The following is a 25373-nucleotide window of genomic DNA, read 5'->3' on the forward strand; positions in this document are numbered from 1 at the left end:
ACTGCTTGGACTGTTAAAGGAAGGACTACTGCGAAAGAGTCATAAGAGAAACCACAATAAAAAGTTCACGTTCATGGATGGAGTCCACATGACTTCCTGTGGCCAATCCAACTTGTGATTCAGTCGTAAACTTTTATTGCTTAGCTGTAAATTTTCTGCAAACAACCAGGAATGCATTGCATTTTTGTGACGAGTGCAAATGCTCTCCTCTGTCGCCATGTTTATACAATTCTTTTTTAATATTAGTATTTTTTTTTAAAAAGCCTTCTCTCTCCCGTCCCCCCCCCCCCGCCCAGTTTCATTAAAGGGAACAAATTAATATCGGGGATTTTCAAAGAGCGAGGTTGCCTCGTCACGTCTGAGCTGCCTTGTTGAAGGATCAGCCGGACTTGTTGTTGTTGTTGGGTTTTTAAGGCAGGGAGATTTGGCCTTATGCGCCGTGTTCATTTGGTTAATTAATTAAGTGTCTTAGTGGAATGAGCACGAAGGAGGCAAAGAGGGGAAATAGGGATATTGCGGGGAATTGAAATAATAATAATCATCATCATACAATGATCAACCCCTGTTAAATTCAAGCAGAGCTAGGAATAAAGACCACTGAGTTGGGTTGTGGGTTTTCTTGAATTTCCACCAAGGGTGTGTCCGCTTGGATGTCGGGGCTGAGCCCCAATTTCCTTCGGGTTTTCCTCCATATCCTCTGTGCTACATAACCGAGCCCTCTAACTCAACACTAAAGATATGGGAAGGATCATATTATTAACCTCCAAAGGGGAGCAGCTAATGCCGTATTTCCCCAGCAATTTCCTTTAATTTTTTTTGCCTTCATTTTTATGGCGGTATTTTTTTTGTGTATGTGTAATTAATTAATTCCTTCCCAATTATAGGATGGCGTGGTGGGATTCTTTTATTTTTAATCACGGCGTGTCTGGAAATCCTAGCTAGAACTTGTCTGTGAGCCCTCATCCCTTTATCGCACAAGGTTGGTGGTGGGTTTTTTTTTTTGGGGGGGGTGCATATTTTGTATCAGGAATTATTTTTTTTTATTTTGATATTTGGATTTGGGGGGTTAAGCCGATATAAGAAAAACAGACATTTGGTGCTAGGGCAAAAAAATGTTGTCATGTAGAGGCCTGCTAGGAGCATGTGACGAGTCCCATAACCTTTGCAAATCGCCCAGCATTCTTAGTTAGATCTGCTAGTTCAGATTAAATGTTGCACTTCTTCCTCCTTCCCCCCCCTCCACCCCCACCCCTGAAATATTTTGACCATCTCAACTCGCTTCAGGGCTAGACACAAGAGCCAGGACAAAGATTGGAGAGATAAGACTACCACAAAAAAAAATCACCGCATTTTTGTCGCAATAGTAGGACTCAAGGGCTCTACACATATCTCCCCCCTCTGCTCTCGTATTATAGAGAAAGGTCAATTCTGCAGGTATTTCTCATCGCTTTGCCTTTATTTGCTTATTTTCAGCTAAGGGCAGGGGGGTTGCGGGGGGTGGGGGGGAGGGCGCACGCGTGTGTGTCTGTCTGTCCAAACAACACAAAGGTTGCAATACAACCGGATGGAAGGGAAATTACTTTATTCACTTTACAAACCACCAATAAATTTTATAACAGGTAGTTAAAAGTTACGAGCGGGGAGCCAGCGGCACAACAGCGCCCGGAACACAATGGACTTGCCATTTTCCAAAGCAGCAGACGAGAGAAAAGAATCCATAAAATGAACAGGACATTTTATCTTTTGCAAGGAAAAAAAAAAAAACAACGAGGAAAAAAAAAAATCCCCAACAACCCCACAACCTGCCCGACCCGTTTCCAAAGCAGTCTTTCGGCCCATTATTTTAATATGACCTTTCTACAGGATCTCAGCCCCATGCAACGCTGCTTTTCCACTTCTTGGGCTGGAATGAAATATTAGAAAAGGTCTCTTTTCTTGTTATCCCCCCCCCTCCCCTTTCTCTTCAAGGAAAAGCCAATTTTGGGGGAGAAATGGGGTGAAGTGAGGAAAAAAATTGAAGCCAGGTGGGGAAAAAAAATCTCCCCTTCCCCAAGTTTCTCAAACTTTCTTATTTGTACCCACCCCCTTCCGAGCTGTGTTGGGTGTTGGCAAAAGATGCATATACACATAACGCCTGAGAAATTCGTTGCCTCTCCAATATAATCTGCGCCCATATTCCGGTATAAAATCTAAACGAATTTTTGAGCCTAATGGATGCATTCTCGTGGAGCGGCGGCTGTGATTAGAATAATAAATTAAGGCAAAATGAGCAATAAGCTGCAGATCAGCTTTTCGCGGAATTATATTTTTCACAAATCACAAATGGAGATCCGAAGGAAATTTGATTGGCTAATAAAAAGCGTGGAATAGGATGATATTTCTTACTGCAGGCGGCTAGATGAGTCTAATTTCAGTAATGTCGAAGCGATGATCATTTCGGTATAAGCCACTTTGTGAGGAGCGCATCTTCTTTGAAATTACTTTCCCCTCATAAAATGGCTCTTTTTTTTCCTCCTCCCCCCCCCTCTTTTTTCTCTCTCGAAATGATGGGATGATTGAGAAAATCACTGGATGGCAGCTGAAGATGCGACTCTGTTGTGTTGACTGCAGCCCATAAACAGTTAGCCAAAAAAAAAAAAGAGGGGGGGAACTGCTTGACTTGTAGTTTCAATAATTTCCCTTCAGACCCTTGCGCAGATAAATGTCGTTCTGTATTATTTGTGCCTATCAAACTACTTAGAGCCGGGGGTTTAAATATGATGGATAGAGAACGCCGCCAACGTTTTCTTGTATTTTATTTTATTTTTAAATGAGATATGTTCTCGCTCTTGCCTAATCCCCGTGAACAAAAATAATAATAATAATAATCTGGGTATTTCCTATGTAAGATTTCATCAAAATCTTTTTTTTTTCCCCTCCCCAAAAGGCAGGAGTTTAGAAATAGCCCTGAGGGACTTCGCTTGAATTTGCCTGCTAACATTGATGCAGAGGTGCACAGACGCCTTGCACTGTAGCAAGGGGAAGATAACTACCGGGTTGTAAATGCCAGAAGAATAACCCTGAAGATGATACCTCAGTTCAAATAAACCCGTCTGGCTTATGGCTAATAAACCAGCCTACCTTAAGTGGCTACTTTGGCAAGAGCGAAGGCTATAGCGAGCCTTATTTTATTTCTGTAGCTCTTCCAAGGAGAAAACGAGTTGATAAGCACGTCTGTTTGCCCTACAATAAGCAGCCGACTAGAAACGGTTGGGTGTGCGGTACAGCCGTGTTGCGTGTGTTGTGTGCGGTTCCAGGGCTCGGAGGTGTGTGCATGCTGGGATGCAGGGATCAGATGCCTGCAGACAGACAGACACACTTCCCTTGCCCGCACACCCTGCAAGCAAGCACGCACTCCTTCGCCCCGCATGGACACACACCTTGTGTGTGGTGCTCTCTTGAACCTGCAGACACCCTGGCACACGGGTCTAGCCCCACACACGCCGTGTCGCACATTCACAGGCACCAGAGGGGAGAGGGGAGGCTGGGTAAGCGCACGGGTCCACATTGAAGTCATGCTTTAATACGGGATGAAACCCGCAGCCGAGCCCTGCCTCTTGCTGGGGATCTGAGCAGTGTCCAGCCTTGCCCATCACCGAGGCATTTAAATCCTTTAAGCTTCGTGTTTTGGGTTAGGAATGTCCCACGCAAACCCCAGACGCTGTGCAGTGAATCAATGCATCCTAGGAATTTTGTGCTTGCTTATCTCTCCTATCTGGGTAAACAACCCGTCTACTTTTATTTCCTCTTGCCCTATATGATGTAGTCCATTTAGAGCAGGGAGAGGGGAAAACAAGAGATGGAAAGATTTCACAGCCCCATCTCCATCGCTGAGCGAAAGGAAGACGAGCGCAAGGGAAATATTTGCAATGTCTTAGTTATTCCAACTCTCCAAGAGAACTGAAGGCACCGCGGTGGGGTTAGTGGCAAGCTATGGCATGTACCTGAGACATCTTCATCAGGCTCGATCCTAATCATAGCTCTTTCTGCTTTTGGCCTCGGATACAAAAAAATAATAATACTATGATATAGATATAATAAATCCCTGACAACTTTCTGCTGCAGGGGTCCATGCAAGGAAGCGTATTCCCATAGAGTCCAAGGCTGTCTCGCGAATAGACCTCTATAGCGTAGTTAGTGCACATTTTAATGCATACATAATCTCTTTCCAATCTCTCAATAGCTTTCTAACGATCTCTTTGCAAGCAGCAAATTGCACAGTCGGACGACCAGAAGAAAGCCAGAGTATCTTGGCCTCTTCTGAGCAAGGCAAGGCATGGCAAGACAGGAGATGGCTGGACTTTTCCAGCAGCCAGCCCCCCAGAAAGGTCCACTTTTGAGACCTTTCAGTGGAAGCTCCCAGCTTGGGGGGGAAATAAAAGAAAGATCTGTTGGTTTGCTATCCACCCCCTTCCCCCCGCATCCCCCATAACAAGGAGCGATACGGACAGACAGAGGCAGCCCTCGTGCCAGGAGAAGGATCTTAACAATGGGAGATGGAGCAGGGATCTCTCTGCAAAGCAACTTGAAAATGGATTTTACCCACCAACTCCTCCAATAGCACATAGGTCATGGCAAAAATAGGTTTCATTCCCCTACCCCCTGCTTATTCACCACGTTGACTTCCCTCTACACCAGTCGTGCCAGTATTTCCTTGAAAGTCAAAGATGGCTTTTGGTGTTGAACTGGGGCTGGGATGGGGACAAGTCACTGGAAAGTATGAAATATTATTGGGGGAGGGGGGTTCAATCCGTGTATGGAAGTCAATCAATAAATACACAGCAACCTAGGCGACGCCATCCTTTTAAAATCTTTTTTGATTTTATTATTCTTATCATTTACGTAATGTCTCACGTATACAATACAAATCCACGGTGTCCAGAAATTGGCTTCTGGCAGAGATTGCTACATTCAGAGTTTGAACACGAAGGACGATGCGTTTACATAAAACAAATGACGATTTTTTTTTTTGTTTCGAGCAATGTTGCATTAACAGATAAGTCAAGACAAATAGATAACTATACATTCAGTGCAATTTAATTCTACGCTACTTGATAAGCACAATAAAATAATACAATACTGTGCGTTCTTAACTAGGCAGTTTCAGTTGTTGGGAATTTTTTTTTTCCAAGAAAATAGGCAGCAGCAAACGACAACAAAACCGCATTACAAATACTTTCAAAGCATGACTCTTTCTATAGGTAGTGATAAAGTACATGACAAGGTTGGTGGTGGTTTTTTTTTTATTCTTTTATTTTTATTTTTATTATTATTATTTTTTGCTACTTGGTAGCTTCCACCAGGGCAAAAAACACAGCTCTCTCTTAAATAAATTCTGACCAAGGAAAATTTAGGATATGTTAGCCCCTTCTTGAGAACAGATTGGATTATTATTGCAGGTTTCCCTTTAGGTAGTACATCAAGAATGTCGAGTCCTCACACAGTGAAATATTAAACAGCGCCTATAGAAATAATGAAATGCTCGACTCAGCCTCCCAATGTGTTTGGCCTATTCAGGCCATGCAGGTATTTTTTTTTCTACAGACAGATCTACTCAAATATAGCTACTAGGTGTGTGCATTATAGTGTATGGCCCCCCTCCAAAATCCCCTCTCGCCGGAGGTTTGGCCTGACAGCTAAAAGTTAAATGATAAATGGATACCAGCAATGGAGATATATAGATATATAGATATTAAAAATAAGCTAAGGCTAGCATAAAGCAACACCAGGGCTCCTCCTGAAATCATTCAAGGGGAAGCCCAAGGTAGGGAAGAAATACAATCCCAACCTATTAAAATAAATACATAGGATGCATACATTAATATATGTATCTACATAGCCAGGTTGGAGGGTCAGCTGTTGAGATCAGTGGCATTTGCTTGACTGCTTAGTTTATGTTGGATGGGTTTTTTCCTCTCTTTTTTTTTTCCCTCTTTTTTTCTCCCCTCTCTGCTGTTGTAGTCAAGCCAACTATATATTTATTTGAAGCCAAAATAAATGCAGCTATCAAGAAAAAAAAAAAGAAGGGGAAGTTCTATGACAATAAAAAAGGCTACAACTGTTTGACAGGTAGTTACTGTTGTGTGAGTCTCTCCATTCTATACTCTATAAAAGCAAATGACCGTCGTAAACATCTCGATTTATCATCTGCCATAAAACGAGACTTCAAGGAGCTGAGACCTCAGTCCTTGCTTTCTTCTTTTTCCTCCTCTTCTTTTTCTTCTTCTTCATTCCCTTCTTCCTCCGTTTTCTCCTCGTCCCTGGCCCCCGGGAGCTTATCCTTGTTGTTCTCCTTTTTCCATTTCATTCTCCTGTTCTGGAACCATATCTTCACTTGCCTTTCCGTCAGTCCCAGGGCGTGAGAGACCTCAATCCGTCGCTTCCGTGTCAAATAAGGATTGAAAAGGAACTCCTTTTCTAGCTCCAGGGTTTGATACCGGCTGTAAGTCTGCCTACCACTGCGCCTTCCGGGAGCTATGGGACACAAACAAAATAACTTGTTAGCTCTCTGCTGTCTCTCTGATTTTTTTGCCCCCCCCCTTTCTGCCTCATCTGTCCTAGAAAAAAAGTGGCCATCTCCTCTCCTCTCCCCCTCCAGCCCCTCGTGTCACTATATCAGACAAAACAAGGGAGTGATTTTATTTTTTTTAAGAAGCAATAATACCGTAATATACCCTCTTCCCCTCCCCCCATCACCATATCTTCCCTCTCTCTCTCCCCCCCTCCTTGCAAAAAAAAAAAAAATATATATATATATATATAAAAATCCTGATGACCTTTGGAAAATAGCATGCACGAATATCCTCCCAGCTGCCTAAATTGGGATGTTTTTTAATCGTGGGGTTAAAAAGCCAGTGGAATCAACTCTGATTTTTAAAAGAAATAATATTAAGGAGTGAAGCTAGTCCAAGTTTCCCAGCCAGCCCCCCCCCCCCTCCTTTCTGCAAAATGTCAATGTCTGGTTTCCCTTTGCAAATGCAGATCGTCAAATATCTCCCCCCCCCCCCCCCGGTTATTTTCTTTAGCCTCAGTAACGTGAATTGTCTGCTAGATGCTCTGTCTCTGCCCTATGTTGTACGTGGGATCTCTGTGTGTGTGTAGTCAGCACACATAGCCAGAGAGATGTGTCTGTAGCTATGTATGCCTCTGCACACTGAGCGTGTGTTTCCAAGAACTGTATGCCTGGACATTTCTAACAATAACAGAGGGAAAAAGGGGCAGGGGGAGGAATGTGATCCATTCCAGTGCCTTTTGCCTACTGCTTTCTCAGGGAGAAAGAGAAGCGGTTTGCTAAAATATCCTTTGCCTCGAATTGATTACTTCCTTGAGGCTGCTTGAGCTTAGATAAATAATTTGGTGTGTCCCCCCCTCCTTTTTCTATACCTCATTTTAATCGGGGGGGGGGCAAATATTAATAATATCAGCAAGGCATTGGGAAGGGAAGGGGGGGAACCTTGTTTAAAAGACTATATTGTCCATTAAAATTAGCACTCAGGGATCTAACCTTCATATGTTTTGAATTAACAAGCCTTCAGTACAGCATTGGAGCTGGGTAGAGGGGGAACGTGTACTTTGAAGTGTCCCGGGTTCCTGCTAATAAGAGAGATTGTTACAGCTCACATCAGCAAACTAAGTTCAGTTGAGTCCACTGATTTGCCTTTCTCTCTTTCTCTTTCCATGTCCAGGACAGGATAATGTTCCCCTCTACCCTTACTCCAAAGCTCTGAACTAAGTCCTCCCCCCCCACACCCTCCCCTCCTTCCCTTTTCACTTTAACTTTTATCTCCAAGCTCTTTCAAACAGATGTAAAGTATTAATAATTCTTGTGCTAGGTCCCACCTTTTAGCCTAAGTCTCCAAGCGGTTAAGAAAAGCTACAGGACATTTTAAAAGAGCAGTGTATTATCAACATGCAAATAACCTCGTGGGAGCTGTATCTTATTGTCTATCCTCAAGGCAAGCAATAAAAAACAAGTTTTACTTTATTGTGATTTAAACCCCTTTGCAGAGAATCACCTTGCTGGCTTTTCTAGCAGCTAGGAACTTCTTTGCCTTCAAAAGGAAAAAAACACATTAGCACAAAACCTATGGCTAGCTCGCTCTTTTTTTTTCTTTTTTTTTTTAAAGCAAGGAAAAAAAAATTATAGATAGATATCAATAGAGAGAGAGGAAATAAAGGCAAACATTTAAGGAGGAAAACAAAATAAATTGTCCTAACCGTGAGGTCTCATCCATGGGAACATGAGACTGGGAGACGAATTTTGATTTAAATGGCCTTGTCCCTCGCTAGAGTTACTGTTGGAAGACGATTTACAGTCAGGATATTGTACCACGGTCGCCTCTTGCTGGGTACCATAGAGAGACTGCCTTGGTAGAGCTTCATATCCATAGAATTTAGAAGCGTCTCCGTGACACGCCAGGGCGCATGGGTTTTGCTGGTATCCAGAATTGGAGATGCTGGAGGTTCCGTGGTGGAAAAACTCTTGGACATGGTGTGATGGGTGTTGGAAGCTGGGAGCGGTAGTACCCGGACCATAAACCAGAGCATGGCTTCTGCTTACACTTTGTGGAAATCTGCAGTCGTAGTAAGTTGGTTCCAGCGATTCACCGCCTTTGTACTTGGAGAAAAGCGGATTAACAAAGTAGGAGCTCATAGTTCTTGCATGAAAAAAAAAAAGTCTTTAATTCTAAGAGCTCGGTGCCAGGCTCTCCCCGCACTGCTCCAAGCTCCTGGCTCTCTTTTTTTTTTTTTTTTTTTTTTTTTGAAATCTTTTTTTTTTTTTAGTGGCTTTTATTATTATTATTATTGTTGTTGTTATTATTATTATTATTATTATTTCATGCGCTCTCAAAGTCGCTTCATAGTGTCTGAGTGTGAACGGCAGCTCTAAATGCTCTTGACTTCTCCTGTATCTGTCGGTAGGTAGAGCTCTCTCTCTCTCTCTCTCTCTCTCTCTCTCTCAGTTTGTCTGTAACTTGCTCCTTCCCTTTAACACCATAGGCAAATTCCTCAAAATCCCGGCGGTGTGGCGTTTTCACACGCGATTTGTACTCATCAGTCTTGCCGGCTAAGACAGGCTAGGAAGAAAATGACAAGGATTTGGGGCAGGGGGCTGAAGAGGAGACGTGGAGGGAGAGCAGCCTTCAGCCAGGGAAGGGGGGAGCCAGAAAACCCCCACATCTAATGAATGAAGCGGGGTTATGAAAGGTGCGCATTAATACCTTTAGGTGCTTTTTTTTTTTTCTTGCAAGGGAGCCTCTTCACTTATCTCAGCAAATACATGCGCCGTGAGGTCAATTTAGGTTACCTCAACAGGTAACAGGGACCCCAAGCAGCCCCCGTCGGTGTCCAGAGCCCAGAGGATGGGATTTGGGTGGGGTTCAAGGCAGGCAGGACGCCCCAAAGCCTTGGGGAGGCATTTCCAGGACGGGGGTCTTCTCTTCTGAGCTGCAGCTCCGTCTGTAGGGCCCTGCTCTGGACCCCTGGAGGCCCCATTGATGATCCCCCCCCTATATGATAGTATTATTATTATTATTTTATTTAAGGGGAGGGTTGTGGTGCTGGTTGTATCCCCCCACCACACACATACACCAAACCCCACCAAAAATCAGTTGTCCTATAGGAAGACCATTGATGTGATTGGCTGGTTATTGTTGTCCTTTTTAAAAAAAATAAATAAAGATTTTGGGATTTTTTCTCTCTCTCTTTTTCCTTTTGGAGCCTCCATTGAAAATCCACAGCTGGAAAGAACAGGAAAGGATCATGGCAAGGACAGACAGTAAACATTTTCTTACACAAAGCTACTTGGAGGAGACAGAAAAAGTGAGACAGAAAGTATGTACTCTTTTATTTGGGGAGGGGGTGTCGGGGGGTCATGATTGCATCGGTCCCCTTCAATTGAAGGCAGTTCTCTCCCTCTTTTCCTTCTGCCAGATCTGTAAACGTGTCTTCCCTCCCTCCTCCCCCCCACCCACCCAACCTCTGTATTTTCTGCACTGGAAGTAGTAACCATTCATTGAGATCTTTCACGTGAGAGCCTTCATTTTATGACCGCATGAAGGAATTTGCCCATTAAAATATAGCATCCCAATCAACAGTCCTGGACCTCCTCCCCCCCCCTCCCCACCCCTTTTCTGTCTCGGGAGGGGGAAGTTTGCAAATAAATATTTCCCTCATCTTAAAAAAAAAAAGGAACTGGAGAGGAGCCCATCAGGAGAGCGCCTCTACATGATCCTGGGAGATTGAGTGACAGTGTCGCCTTTACAGGGGACAACCCCTCCCTTCCAAATTTGCCCCTAAACTCTTCCATTAAAAAAAGGGAGGCAACTCATTTCAGACCAAATCCAGGAAATGCTTCCTCATCTGAAGAGTGAAGGAGGAAAATACATTTTGAAACCCGACTGGCGAAGAGATTTTCAGGCTTTCTTATCACCCCCCTCCCCAAACAGCAAAGTCCAAATCCCTGTGCCTTGTGACAGCAATCGGTTAAAAATCTCTCGTGAGATTGTAAAGTGGATGTGGTTTTTTTAGCAGATCTCTTTCCAATAGGAAGAAGGGGGGGGACAAGGGGACTCCTTCCTTCCAATGTTTATTAGCCTTCCCAAATCAAATAAATAGGCACGTGTTGTCTTTGGAAAGGCTTCATGGACTGGGATTTGGATGATTTCCCCCCCAAATACACAATGACCTGTATCAATGGGAAACATCAAAGGGAGAGAATATTTCAAGGAAATATTCCTTGATATATCCTCCATCCAAGGGAGATAATGTTTCAAGGAAAAGATATATGGACACTGAGAAACGATTACCCACAAATTAAAAAATAAAGAGTAAGCACGGTGGGATTAACAGGTCGATTTTAGCTTGAGAAGCCACGATGTTGACCCCTCCTTCCCCCCCAGAAAATAGCAAATAACATGGGGGAAAGACAGGTGGGAATAGAAGATTTAATTAGCAGCTAATAGTCGAGCTATTTTATATAAGTAGCCTCCCTATAATGCCCACTTTTCCAGCCCTTCTAGCTAACCATGCTAGGAATGGATTGAATCATCTGGAGAATGAGGATCCCAAGCTATTCCACGATGTGGCTGGAAAAGAAAAGATGTCAAATATGGGGATGATTTGAATTGTATCTCCTAGAAATTGAATTTTGTCTCCCCCCCCCCCAACCGAATACGCATTTGTGTCATAATCAAAGAGGCACTGGGTAGTTGAGTCATATTTGTTTAATTGCGTGAGAGCTTAACAATAAATGTTTCCCTTCAAGGTCTGTTTTTTGGGGTTTATTTAAAGAACCACACACACTCATCAGATCAGTGATGTGCAATTCTCTGGGCTTTAAAAAAAAATCGTGACATTTACGGTGCTGCTCTTTGTCTCTTCCGCGTTGTGTTTTGTGCCTCCGTGGGAGTTTGTGGAGCTCCGTGTTTCCCATGTTAGTTTGTGTATGCGTGCTTTGCAATGTAGCTTTATAAATACAACTGTATTGTACTTTAAGAGACGTCATTGTACGGATTTCGGGTTTATTCCCCACCTCCCTCCCCCTTTTCCTCTTCTGCTTTGCAACCCAAAATGTGATCGCCTCCGCTATTCCTTCCCTTCGCCAAGAGCCTCTGCAACATGTGTAACGTGTGTTAGCGCTAATAAAGAACAAGACTTCAAACAAAGCAGCTTTCTCCTCAGCATTTTATGTATTTGCTAGTGGATGCTGGACGGAAGGTGTCTCATCAGCTATAATTAATTTACGATGGTCTGAGCTTTTCCTTTTCAACCAGTTATCTCTTGCAGAGATGATTCTTTTATTTTAGAATCGCACAGACCCCGGGTCCTTGACAGTTGCTTAATGCGTTTGCTTCTCCGGCACACATTAGATGTTAATTTACAAGTCATAGGTGAGGGAATGGATACATATTTGTTTTGATTTGGGTTTTTTTTTCCTCCTGAAACCTTTCAGAGGCCTGTGGGTGCAATGGCACGCTTTGTACCTCCCCGGGCCCGACTACTTCTAATATTGAACAACAGCGCCATCGTGCGTTGGCTTCCTCCAAGACACCTTGTATTGGGAACACAAAACAAGTCCCTTCTGTCATTAAAAAGAGAGAAAAGGGAAGGCGGGGGGGAGTCTCCTCCGCAAACACATCCAATTCGGGCTAAAAAGAAAGCCAAAGAAAACCCCAAACGGGTTGCCTAAACTCCAGGATGCGTGGGGATAATCAGGAGGCATTTTATAACCAACAATTACATGCATTGTTGATTTACCAGGAGCTTTGCAATGACCCCTCACCAAACAGTGCGCCTGTGGTTGTTGTTATATCAACGCTGCAGCGGGTGTAGCGGGTTGGGATCCCCTCCCCACCCCCTTCTTCTTTTCTGCTTAAGGATCCCATAAAAACCAAGGCCCAATGTGTACACACACAAACACCCTCCTCCAAACTGCAGTGCTTTTATCAGTTTTTAACTGAAGGGGGGGGGGTTCCCTCCCCCCTGCTTCCCTTTCCCCCTCTCCTCTCGTCCAAGGGGGGTCTGTTGTTTGTAGCTTGTAGACAAAACATTCCAATAATCCGGTTTCAAAGAAGAGAGCACCCACCTTATTTAAACCATAAAACAATTAAAGCCAGACGTCTAGCCAGATCTGAAGTCCTGTTTTGTTCGCTCCTATTCAGCGCGCATAGCAGTGAGACAAACAGAGTTGTAAAACTAGCATTTTTGCCCCCCTCTTCCTCTGCTGCGGAAGTGCACCTATGGACCGCTTTCAAAGCTGCGGTATGCTGGCTTTGTGTGTGTGTGTGTGTGTGTGTGTGTGTGTGTGTGTGTGTGCGCGCGCCTTACAAAAGGATCGTCCTTTAAAACAACCACACACAAAAATACTACAGCAGGAAAATAGTGACATGCACCCGCACATATCCCTTCGCCAGCCCCTTGCACCGGAGCCTTTTCGATCCCATTCAAGGACTCAAGCCCACCTTCTGCTTTGTGTGCTCATGTCTTCTTCTTTTTCTTTTTTAATTCGGGTTATTTTTAGCCCCGTTGCCTGTCTCCTCAACCTCCCAAGGCAGCACATTCCAGTCCTATGGTCAACCCCCCCCTTCCCCCTTTGCAGGACCAAATGCCACTTCTAGATATGGGGGGGTGCTACAGAAGCCTTGCCCGTGACCTGGGACTGCAGCAGGGATTTAAAAGCAACCAAGGCATCAGGAACAAAAGACAGCCCCACCGCACTTAGCTGGAGACAAAAGGGGTCGGATTCTTCCCTGCCTCTTGGGCTGCCTGTGTGGGTTGCCTGTGTGAAGGCTACGAGATGGGCAGGGCGAGGGAAGTTTCTTGCGGTCGCCTGGGGGATGAGAGTGCTTTGAATTGAAGGGGACAAAATTGGGGGGGGGGGGGGGCATACATCATTGCTTTCCACCCTTCGCCCCAGCGTCTCATTACATAGGCATCTCCAGAGAGGTGGGTCCGAGGCTGCTCGCAAAGTCCCTTGCTAAAGGGGAGAACTCCCCCAAAGCAAAGGATCCTTTCCCCACCATCACCCATGACTGCAAATACAGTGTTCAGACCCTCCCGGCTTCTTTCAGTCGAGGTTCCTGAGTGAAGGGGGCAGGAGGAAGGGAAATAAAGACATGAATGGAGAGGGCTAGTTGTTTTTTCAGTCAAATCAGCTCTTTTAGCCCCTCGGTCTACTACAATATTGTTACCCTGAACATTTCCCTGGGCTCCTTAAGATCCTTGCAAACGTGGGGCTTCTGGCTTTGCAAGGATGCTGAGGATGCTGAGATGAATGTATCTCGCCCCTTTTGCACGCGCGCACACACGCACGCACGCACACACACACACACACAAGCCCTGGCGCAGACAAATCCATAAGCCAAAGCCCCCTCCACATGCCAAGGGAAGAAATATGAAAGAGCGATATTTTTCTGAGCTCCCCGGGTAATCGCTTCCAGATTTTTGTATTTTGGGAGCGCCTGGTTTGGAGGCGACAAACATCTCCCCCCAGCCTGCTCTGGCTTTGATTAGGAAGATTAAAACAGCGCCCTGCTCGTTTCATTAAAGAAAAGGGACCCTCAACAAGTTTTTATGATGAAACATCCCCGGCTGCTCGTTTTTTATCCAGCCCCTTCCAGCTCTCGGGGATATCAGCCATTGAGTGTCTTTGGGCAGCGCCTTCTCCTGCTTTTGAGCCAGGGAAATCGCCACGAGCCACCATCCAGCCTGAACGCCCCCCTCCCCTAACCCCTTCTCTACGCCTCTGCTTGCCTTTGCAAACAACCGCTGCTGGGGACAGGGGGGTGGAAAACAAGGGAGACTTTTAACCCCCAAATTCACCACCTCGTGCACATCCCCTTCCCCTCTCCTCATTCTTCTCATAACCTATTATTTTTTACAGTCCTCTCCCATCCACTGCATTGTCCTTTGCCAGGCAAGAAGGAGCCTGTGTGTTGCAGGAGCTCCAGAAACCCCTCTCTAAGTCCCGGCACTTCAGTGCTAACACGCAGCAGTTGCAATACAGGCGGTTGTCAAACAGAGCAATGTTGCACACTTCCCCGGCATACATATTTAATCTTTTACATATACTTCGATTGCCTGGGGTCATAAATTAGCACAATTAATTATCCCAAACTAAAAATTTATGGCACGGATAACCCTTACCTAAACGCATTTTATGATGATACTATTAAATATAAAATGTTGTGAGCGGAAGCCAGTCTCTTTTTTTTCCCCTTCCCCCCCTAGCCTCCATCCCTTCTTCATTCGCTTTCTGCAAGACGGTGGATTTGCACATATGCACACACAGCACACACATACACACACATACACCCTCCATTTCAACAGGCTGCGATTTCTTATCAGGGCTAAAATTCCCTGGCGCGATTTTGCAAGGGCTTTTTTAAACAGGAGGAGGAACCACACATTCCCCCGAGCACGTTGGTAGCTGCTATGTTTAAATAAAGGACACCTACAGGATAAGGATTTTTTTTTTTTTTTTTTTAGCATTTCTTTTCTCTTTTTTTTTTTTTTTTTGTGATGTTAGGTATATATTTACATAAAGCTGCTCAACTATAGCAAAACGGAACAATATTACAGAACGGTGAGACAGGAAGAAAATACACAAATAAGTACACCAAAAAACGTCCAAACACTATGACAGAACATTATGGAGTGATCTCCCCCCACCCGCCCCACCCCAACCCCTTTCTTTTCTTTCTTTTTCTTTTCTCTCTATTTTTTTCCTCTCCCCCCTTTTTTTTTGTACAAAATATGCACTCACAAACTCAAGAAATTAAAAAATAAAACACTGGAGAAGTTTTAAGTTACGGAATAAAATACTAAATTAAAAAAAAATTCAAGTACTTTTTTTTTTTTGCTTGTTTTCTCAAAAAGGACGAAACCGAACCAAAAAAAAAAACCCCAAAAAACAAACCCCCAAACTAAAAACGACCTCTGGTTTTATTACTGAGCTGCATCTTTATAAAAGCAGGGTGCGTCCAACGGGTTTTGCTGTTTTTGCCTAATTCTAAACACTCATCAGCACATTCAAAGTCAGAAACATTTCGGACCAAAGAAACAGCTTTTTTTCTTCTTTCTTTCTTGCTTGCTTTCTTGCTTGCTTGCTTTCTTGCTTTCTCTCTCTCTCTCTCTCTCACCCTCGTTTCTCTTGCACTTATTGGACTCTGCCAACTTTATTGCTGTTCCTTATCGGTTTTCTCTTTATTCATTTTCTTCATTTTCATTCTCCTGTTTTGAAACCAGATTTTGACTTGGCGTTCAGTGAGGTTGAGGACCCTGGCTACTTCGTATCTCCGGTCTCGCGTGAGGTACATATTGAATAAAAACTCTTTTTCCAGTTCCAGGGTCTGATATTTTGTGTAGGGGCATCTTTTCTTCCTTGTGGAGCGTGCATGAATCCAATTCGCGACGGGGTTGCCTGGGAAAGAAGATAGAGAGAAAAAATTTCCCCCCAAAATATATATTTATATATATCCTGATTTTCTTCCTCACCTCCCCCCTCACCCTCCAGCGCCCAGTCCTTTCCTCCCATACCCTTCCCCTTAAAGAAACCTGTTTAATTAGGGAATATTAGCTAAATATCTCCAAGTGACCTTCAGAAGAGTTTAAGATGTTTATTTTGGAGGGACCATTTCCTCTCTTTTCGCTGTTGCTTGCACATAAAAGTTTCAGTAAATAAAACTCTAGCAATGGGCTTAAAATAATAATGATCCACATGAGCTCTGGTAGGAGTAATCTAAGAACATAGTCATAAAAAGTCAAAATTCCCACCATTTCACAGGCCCATAAACTCTCTTTACAACCCATGCCTCCTGGAGAAGTCTACCAGCTCTGGATCGCCTGGTTTATTTGTTTTAATATCTTGAGGATGACACAGGATAAACTGACTGGCTCCCTGAACCAGTTTTGAAGCCTCAAAAAATCCTCTCCTTCTTTCTGCTGCCCCCAGCCCCACTTTGTTAGACCTGGAACCGTGACAAAAGTGTGTGAGCTTTAAAATGATATCTTTAATCGCCCTCCCCACCTCCCTTTTTTAAAAGAGCTTCTCCCCAGCAAAGGGGAATATGCTCCCAGGTTCAGCTGCATGTTGTATCCTAGCTCTGTCTTACAGAAGGAGCTCTGCTGATTTCTATCTGGAGATGCATCGATACAGCTGGGATTGGACCCACACGCACCACACAGGCTCCTAATTTATAAATCAACATTTGATCGGATTGTTAGGCCAGAAGGCTTAATAAACACATGACATGCTTATGTTTGTGTGTGTGTGTCTGTGAGTGTGTGTGTGTGTGTGTGCCTGGATCTGGGCAGCCCCACAGCCACGCTCACATAGATGCGTATGGAGGGGGGGTCTCTTCCAGGTGCCCCCCAAGAAGGGGGGTCCCCGATATAAGTGGGGTTCCCTGACTTGTGCCTTCCCTGAGCTGCTCGTGTTCACAGAAGCAACTGCCTGTGCTTCAGGGACACACGTGCAATTTGAACTGAGCGTTTTATAGTGTGGAAAAAAAATGCTTACATTTGTCATGGGGTAAGAGGCATCTCCTTCCACTAATTCCCTGCTATGTTCAAGGTTTCCTTGAACATCCCCCCCCCCTCCCCTCCTTTCTCCCTGAGACTAAAGAAGATGTTTCTCCAAGTGGATGGTCCAGTGTCCTGCCTAAAGATGCTCCTTTATTTATCCCTATAGACTCTCCCCTGCCTTTCTTCTTCCAGCTCCTCACCCTCCTGGCTCAGCCTTCGCTGGGGACAGCCTGCCCTTCCATTGCTTCCCATGTGTTGGAGGCTTGTAAGGGATTCTTCCCTGAATGGCTTGTATATTTAGACAGATCTATAATTTTCCTCCCTTTGCACAGAGCTCTGTTTATTCTGGGATCTTCCCTCTCTCCACACACCCACACCAGGGAACCAGCTCCCAGCCAGAAGGGAGCTGAGCCCAACTCCTTTTGCTGTTGGGAAGTGGGAATATCTGCAAGCCAAAAAGCTTTTTTTTTTTCCTTTTTCTTTTGGTGGAAGGGGCCGGGGAAGGGGGGGGGGCAAGGAATATTTTATCAAAGAAACCAATAGCTTCCCCCCTTCTCCTGTTAGAAAATAACCCAAACGCTCACGGCTCGGTCTTAGCTTCTCCTAGAGGGCTTTCTTTTTCCTTTATATTTTTCTGTTCTTTTATTTTATTTTAAACCCAGCTCTTCCTGGAGCCTCGCAGATTTAGGGGACGGCGCTCTAAAGTAATTTCATTTTATTGAGTACTGTACTAGAGGCTATAATGCCTTCCCGGTTGTAAACAAGAATGACTTCAACTTACTAGGGTCTAATTCGTTCTTTTCTTCTTTGTGTTTGCTGGAAGCGATGGTTTCAGATTCCGGGGATGGAATTGTCTGCGGTGTTCTGTCTCTCAGGTCACCCGGGGATCCGTACATATAATCCGGATAACCTCGCCCGTCCATCGGGCCACATTCCGCCCTCCGGCCGGGGAAAGCGTCCGGCTTGAGTCCGTAATGCCTGCTGCTGGGTGGGAAGCCTGGGAAAGACACAGCGCCGGAGATGGGCTCTAGCCAAGTGCGCATATACCTGGTGTCAGCCCCTATGTGCGGCTGGTGCGTATACGGATGGTAAACCACGGACGACTGAGAATGCACGGGAGCCCAGGAAGTAGTAAACACGGCCGGTTTAGGGGCGAAACTGCAGGACGGAAAGTCGGCACAGTCCGGTACCAATCCTGAAGGTCTGGCGGCCGCGGGGTGCGAGCCAGTGGCGGGGAACCTGGACGCCAAGAGCTCGTCGTTCTCATGACTTATCAAGGAATCTACATAATAGTTGCTTATGGGGCCCGAAGCGGACATCCTTCCCCCCTCTTTTACATTCATAAGATTATTGTATGAACTGTATGTGTACTTTTTATCTTCTCATAGAACAATCAGGGCAGGTAATTATTTTTTCAGCCTTTCCCAGTTGGCCATTGGCTCCCCGCGCTCACGTGATTGTATTTACCCAAAAATATCGCGCGGATCAATCCGCAGGTCTTTTTTTAATAGCGCCTCGGCGACCTGGCTTTTCACGAAACTCTTGAAATAAGGCAGATATTAGGAGGCACGCAGCTTGCATTTCATTAGCGAAAGGTGGCTTTCCCTCGGTGGCTGGGGAAGGGGAGGGGAGGGGGGGGCTCTCCAGCTGAGCAGCCGGGAAGGTGGGGAGGGTAAGGTAACCCAGGAACTATTTCTTGACGTAATTTGTCTCTGTCTTTTTGCTTCTGCAGCTTGTATTCTGTAATGGATACATTACACGGAATATCAGTAAAAAGACATCGCTGGGAAGTCTAGGAGAGTTCAGCCTCGACACCCCCCCCGCCCCCTTTCCCAAGGAAAAAAGCCTCCCTCTCCCCTTAAAAAAAAGAAGTGGCTCTTTTGTCATCTTGTGCAGCGCTAATCACCAGCGAGAAATCTGCTGGCCACATGCACATGTAATCTATTTTTTAAACAGAAGTATCCGCTGGAGGAGAGGAATTAAAAAAGCAAGGCATAAAGCAAAGCAGGGAATCCCCTTTTAAAACATGAATGGGAAATAATCACCTCCCCACCACCACCACCCAAAAAAAAATGACTCTCGGCGTTAGCAGTGAAAGGGCTACATTATTCGGCGAGTAGCCGTGGGATGTTTTTATGTCCTTCAATAAAATTTTTACGAGGATCATTTGATTGTTCATAAATGTGTCGTTCATTAAATAAAACTGTAAGCCCAAGTTTCAGCTCTCAAGGCGTAGCTGGGAAGGAGAAGTCTTTGGCATGTTAAGAGCAAGCAACAATGTGGCTCATACTTGAAGGGATGCTTTTTTTTAATAAATAGATAGGCACTGAAACTTTAAAAAAAACCCACAACAAATCGATGGAAGAAGTTGGCTGAATTAAAAAAAACCAAAAAAACAAAAAAAAACACTTTATGTCCTGGCTGCATTTGGAAAGAAATAACCTCTTTCGTAGAGAAAAGCAGGTAGATAAATAGCTCCCGCCCATTGGATGAATGGAGTTGAGATGATTTCTCTGGAAAAAGAGGGGAAAATTAGGAGTAGCAGAAATCACGTCTGATTTTCCTAAAGGAGCCCCAAAGGTGGATGGTCTGGTGCTCTCAAGGACGGGGCATCACTTCAGGATTTCAGGGCAACTGGGCAGAGCTGAGGGTCCAAACTGGGGAGGAGAGGGAGGTTATGGTGGTTTCTTCTGGAGACAGAAAGGAGAGACAGAGGGGGGGCTCCTGTGTCCCTTAGAGAGGCATTATGACATTATGGACAGTGTGTGCAATTCTCAGGAAACAATCCCAAGACAGGAATGGATTCATTTCTTGTTCTTCTCCATTTTTTCTCTGTTTAAGTTCCTCAGACAGAAGAGAAAGGGAGCTAAATGCACACCGAGAAATGTATACATGATGCTATTCAGAAAGCCCCCCACCTCCCAGACCCTAGAAAGTTGCAGCCCATGTCTTAGCTGAGGGAAGACAGACTTGCACCTTAATTCACCTTAGGAATCAAGCACCACTGCTGCAAAAAAAGTGTTTCGTGCTACAAAAGGGGGCCCTGGCAATAGAAAGGGAGTGTATGTGTGGGGGCTCATGTGCTCCAGGAGCCCCAAAGTGGAGAGGAGGAAAGTCATCATCTCGCCCAAATCCCTGAGAATTTATTCTGCTCTCGCTTGAAGTCCTATGTTTTATGTGAGCCCTTAAAGGGAAATAGTCCTATAGGAGTACCACGTCCCTTTGGCCTTTATTGAGATCAATTTATCTGTCAATCACAAGACTCCAATGATGGCTATTTTTATGTGCACGCGAAAAAAGAAAATTCATCATTCTTTATCTATTCCCAGTCCCCCCCTTTTTTTTTTCCTTAAGAAAAAGAGCAAAATGCTTACTCTCCACTGTGGTTGATATGCTGTGATATTAAAACGTGGAGGCGACAAGGAACTTGGCTTTGTTGCAGGGTTGAATTATATTTAAAAGAAACCTTATAAAAGGACGGTGGTCTGCAGACAGATGCAGAAAGGGGATCAGCCAGGGCAGAGAGAGAGAGAGAAAATGAGGGTAGGGGGGAGAGGTGGTAGGGGAAAGCCACCAAAAGAGAGAAGACATTAAATGTTTAGAGCAGACATTATCAAACCAACAGGGTTTTAAAGGAAAAAGCAGTCCTGGTAACCTTAATGTGAGCAGACAAGGTCACTAAGGTAGCCCTGAATGGTGCATTTTTGTGTTACACAAAGGGAAACACGAAGCTGGCAAAAGATTTCTTGCATTTACAAGGCAACCTTCGCCACTTAGAATTATTCACCCCCCATCTTGCTACTGGATTTATTACCCCCCCCCCCCAAATAAAACCCGCAGCGTTTGCAATACAAGCGTCTTTAATTCAAGGGACAGCCTGCCTCTGAGAAACAGCCCAGGCAAAACAGAGGCAGCTCATCTCAGTACAAAACCTAAAGGTGGTTTAATGAATATGATCAGAAACCTATAGCTGTGCCCTGGCAGAATATAATCCTGAGCCCACGTCAAGCCCCTGTTTCCTCCCTGTTGGTACAGGGATGCTAACCCCTCTCCATATGGATAAACGTAAAGTTGCAGGGATCAAGTCGAGTCCAAACATGGGGCTGAGAAATAACCCCCCTGCAATAATCTTCAGCGCAAAGTTCGCAGCCAGGAGTGCACGGGGCAATTAAAATATGCCTTGAGTTTGCAAAGAGACGCTTGTAGCTATTGAGTCAACATTTCTCTACTCCTGTAAACTCAGTAGCTTCCTCACTTGCTTTTAAGGGCGATTACCTATTATCTTCCTTCTCCTCCCATCTCCCCCTTGCTTCTGCAAGCCAAATAAAATCAAATAAGAAAACCCCAAACGCTTTGCCTTTAACCAAAGCAACACACCACTGGGAAATTCAAACACACCCTCCCCGCCAACAAAGTAAACCCCAGGATTTGTACAGATATTTAAAAAAAAAGGCTAGCTTCCTTACTGAAAGAAAATCAAGGAAGCTGTTTATTTATATATGTATTTATTTGAGAAGTGCCCTGAGAAGCTGAAATCTCACACCTTTTTGGAGCCAGCTGCTTTCCAGTTCACTGGGCTCATTTTTTCCCCCCACTTCTTTGCAGGCTGATCTGCTGAGGTTGTGCAGGGGATAGAAATCTCAGCTCTCCTCTGGCTGCTTTGCCCATGGTCACAGGCTTTGGGTCCCTGTTGCTGTGTTTTTCTGCCTTGCTTTCCCTTGGCTAACTCGCCCCATGCTTTTTTCAAGGAAAAAGAAATGAATGCAGAAAGAAAAAGAAAGAAAAAGGTGGTGGTTGGGGTGGGGGGTGGTAATCAAGTCCCCTGTGTGGTTCTGCTCAGCTCCGAGAGGCTGCGTTGAAAATACACAACACTTGGAGAAGTTTAGGGCTGGAAAACTCTAGTTTGGGCAATTCCAACCTGGAAGAAGGGGTGGGAGAGAGGGGAAGGGGGGAAACCTCCCCATGTGGGAGCTCCAGGCCTGGAGAGCACCAGCCAGTACCCGCACAGGGGCTGCAGAGCAGCTGCTGGGATTTGCACCCTGAAGCTGGGAAAGCAACGCAAGGCTGCTCCCTGCAGCCACAGCCCGAGCAGCCCCCGGCTCCCGGCCGCCGAGATCCGCAGCCCGAGCTCCGGCGAGGGCCTTGGAAGCAGCAGACACCTCGCCACCCTTGACAGGCAGACAAGCCCCGCGTCCAAACACGCATTCCCCGCTCTCCCGTGGTTCAATTAACACTGTCAAGTTCGGATTAAAAAAAAAAAAAAAAAGACCCGGGTTTTGGGGTTTGGGGGTTTTTTGCCCTCCCCCCCTCCCTTCCCCGCAGCCCCGCACGCCCCCCGGCTCCGGGGAGAAGTCCAGCTCGGGGGGCTGCGGGTCGTCTTGGCTTTCGGAACAAAACGAAAGCAACCTTGCAGGCATCGCCCCTCGCTTTCATTTTAATCCCTGAGCAGCAGAAAGGCTCCCAGCTCCCCCCTCCGATCCTGTACCTTGCTCTCTGTCTCTTTGTCCTTCTTTCCTCCTTTCCTCCCTTTCTCTCCCCTCCCCAAATTCTTCCTCTCTTCCCTTTGTTCCTTCTCCACCCGCTCAACCACCCTTTCCCCTTATGAAAATAGCACACAATGGGGTTGGGGGGGTTTCTTTTTGGTGGTGTCTGAATCCGCAGCAGCCATGGGACGACTGCCCTCAGCCTCTCCAGCCTTGCAAACGCGCTTTTTTCTTGCTTTCTTTTCCTTTTCTTTTCTTTTCTTTCTTTCTTTTTTTTAAAAACCTCTGAAGGGCTGTTTCCTAGCCTCTTTGGAAAATAAAATAAAATACAATAAAACACAAAGCGAAGAAAGAGCAATTCCACGAAAATAAAATAGCCCATCACGTCCTATAACCACGCGATTGATGGATGGATTCCTCTCGCCACCGCCACCAAATTTCTTTGGCTACTTGAAGATCATATTTCTCCAGGTTGCTTTTTTTTTTTTTTTTGCTTTAAAGTTATTGTGCAGAAAGTACCCCCCAAACAGCACAGGGGAGCTGGACCTGACCTGCAGCTCCCCTGGACTTGCTGTTTCAGTGGGGAGAGCTCGGGGGGGGGGGGGGTGGGAAGAGGCAGAAAAGACACAAAGTTAGTTGCAAATCGCACTAAAGCAGTTGTTTACCTGCGTGTGTGTGCATGCGTGTGCATGTGTGTGTGTGAGTGTGCATGTGTGTGTGTTTCCCCCTTCAACTCCGTCTGTTGCTAAGAATTTTGTCTGCTGTTATGCCTTCCAAATTCCAGACTCTTTACTGGTCGGAGGGTAAGAGACAATAAATTCCGAGGTGCTATTAAAACCCAGGACCCATTTCTTTCATGGGGGTTATGGTGCTTTTTTCCGAAAAAAAAAAAAAAAGAAAGCAAAAAGAAAAAAAAAAAACAAGAAAAACCAATCAGGAAAAAAAAATCTCTTTCCCTTGCAAAAATGTTCACTGAGAAGCCCGTCTAAAAGTAATAGAGGAAGACTGAAGCTGCTCGAAATGCTCCTCTCCCATGCATATTAAGTTATCTCGGTTTGGGGTGTGTTACGAAGTACAAGTCAACAGAGGAGGGGAAAGAATAAGGAGCGTGGGTTTGGGGGGTGTGGGTGGGGGGGAATAGATTTGCAAAAGAAGTGAATTAACAGGAGAGCAAGAAAACAAGCCTGGACCTACAGAGTCAACGTGTACACTGCCTGGAGAAACATATTTCTATACTTCTGCCTCTGCATTTATTATCCTTCTGTCAGACAGCCTGTAATTAGCATAGATAAGTACGGTTCCAAGCTGCAAGTTGTGTCTGCTGTGCAAATGCCATTGTTTTGGGGGCTGCCCACTTGCACAGCAGCCCCCGCACAGGCAACCCCAAGGTGTTGGAAGGACCACGATGCGCCGAACCCGGACAACACTTCCACGAGATCCCGAAACGGAGGGTGTGTGGATGGAGGGGAAGGGTAGGGAGGGGGGGGGGGGGGTTGCAGATTTGGGAGAGGGATGAACATACAGCACGCGAGCTCTGGGCCTGGTTGAAGGATACCTGCCTGGAACACGCCAACTTCCTCAAATGAATCGGTCTCGGGGCTAAAATCCTGCCCCCGAGGAAAAACAACATACACACGGGTCCATATCCCTCCACGGGGCAGCATGCCCACTTGCCAAGATGCCCCGGCCACCCCGCAACCTGTGCACGCCAGAGCCCTCAAAGCCACCTCCAGGCACCATCCTAGAGCCCCCGCGGTTGCGGAGCCGACCTCAATGCGTATAGTTTTGCAACCACCTCTGGCACTGCACGCCGAGCCCTCAACCCACCTCAAGCGAGGCGACCAGCTAAGCGGGAGCAACCAAAGGCAGAGAAACCACAGCCTTTGCACGGCAGCAAAATGGAGCCTAGTAGCAGCTCCTTTGAACCACCAGACTCCTTCTCACTTCTAACATCTCCCTTTTCTTCCCCGCGAGGTATTTGCCAAAGCATTTCAACACCCCCAGAAGCAGCAAAGAGGAACAGTGCAACACAGGAACATACATCCAGACCCACACAAAGCCTCGGGGTTTTAAAATTACACCTGCTGGGGAAAGAGTATTATACACACATAGGCAAGGAGAGAAAAAAAATCCACCACGATGCAATCCAGCACATTGTAATATCGCTAATATTTTACCTTGATAATAACAGCATCGGAAAGTACATGCGCATCGGGAACAAAGCAAACAATATTATGGGAAAAAAGAGATGAAGGCGAACAGCATGATGTCTTTTTGACTACCCATGTTTTTTACATAAAGAATAAGGCACATATATACAAAATGGTTAAAGCCAATAAATTCTCATCGTCTTCCCCGCGATCTAATATCATAATTAAAAAACAGTAGGGGACGTTTTAACTTTTATTGCATTTCTGGAGTTCGGTTGCTAAACATATATTAACTTTAGGCTCCTGTCTCTCGGCGGGGGGGTGTTATTTAGAAATAAAATCAATCTTCATATATACAGAGAAGATATTTTTCCCCCCTTGCCCACGCTGTTAGAAGAAAAAGAGAAATTTGCGAACTGTTACCGCAGAGCCAGCGAAATTCCGCGCGCCTCTAATGAATCCTTTAAATCATTCAATTATCACAGCACCAATATTAAATAATTATGGTTAAAAGCAGCAATAATCAACCTTGTCCCTGTTGAAATATTAATTCAGAGGATCACAAAGGCGGGTTTATTTTTTTCCCCCTGCCCTGTCTTTCCTTTTTTTTTTCTTCTCTCCCTTCTTTTCTTTTTAACGACTTGCTTATTGCATTTTTGTAAACCTTGGGTGTTCA

General features: G+C 45.3%; 2 protein-coding genes and 3 long non-coding RNA genes across 5 annotated transcripts; 3 read left to right on the forward strand and 2 right to left on the reverse strand.

The window, feature by feature from the left end:
- Positions 1-105: 105 nt before the first annotated feature.
- Positions 106-3144, forward strand: LOC109282004 (uncharacterized). Its single transcript, XR_002088874.2, has 3 exons — positions 106-979; positions 1285-1434; positions 2927-3144. It is a non-coding gene; the product is annotated as an uncharacterized LOC109282004 (long non-coding RNA).
- Positions 3145-4838: 1694 nt separating this feature from the next.
- Positions 4839-8878, reverse strand: HOXC8 (homeobox C8). The gene is made up of 2 exons (XM_006278449.4): positions 8257-8878; positions 4839-6513 (listed from the first exon to the last, which is right to left on the reverse strand). The coding sequence occupies exons 1-2, from the start codon at positions 8690-8692 to the stop codon at positions 6221-6223; spliced, it is 729 nt and encodes a 242-aa protein (XP_006278511.1). The 5' UTR covers positions 8693-8878; the 3' UTR covers positions 4839-6220.
- Positions 8874-11705, forward strand: LOC132245525 (uncharacterized). Its single transcript, XR_009457262.1, has 2 exons — positions 8874-9246; positions 9760-11705. It is a non-coding gene; the product is annotated as an uncharacterized LOC132245525 (long non-coding RNA).
- Positions 11706-15628: 3923 nt separating this feature from the next.
- HOXC9 (homeobox C9) lies at positions 15629-18528 on the reverse strand. Its single transcript, XM_006278448.4, has 2 exons — positions 17846-18528; positions 15629-15961 (listed from the first exon to the last, which is right to left on the reverse strand). Exons 1-2 carry the CDS (start codon positions 18405-18407, stop codon positions 15717-15719), a joined length of 807 nt encoding a protein of 268 aa, XP_006278510.1. The 5' UTR covers positions 18408-18528; the 3' UTR covers positions 15629-15716.
- Positions 18529-18570: 42 nt separating this feature from the next.
- On the forward strand, positions 18571-19227 carry LOC132245524 (uncharacterized). Its single transcript, XR_009457261.1, has 2 exons — positions 18571-18659; positions 18797-19227. It is a non-coding gene; the product is annotated as an uncharacterized LOC132245524 (long non-coding RNA).
- The last annotated feature ends 6146 nt before the right edge of the window (positions 19228-25373 follow it).

Source organism: Alligator mississippiensis, chromosome 15, assembly GCF_030867095.1.
Source record: "Alligator mississippiensis isolate rAllMis1 chromosome 15, rAllMis1, whole genome shotgun sequence".
NCBI lineage: Eukaryota > Metazoa > Chordata > Crocodylia > Alligatoridae > Alligator > Alligator mississippiensis.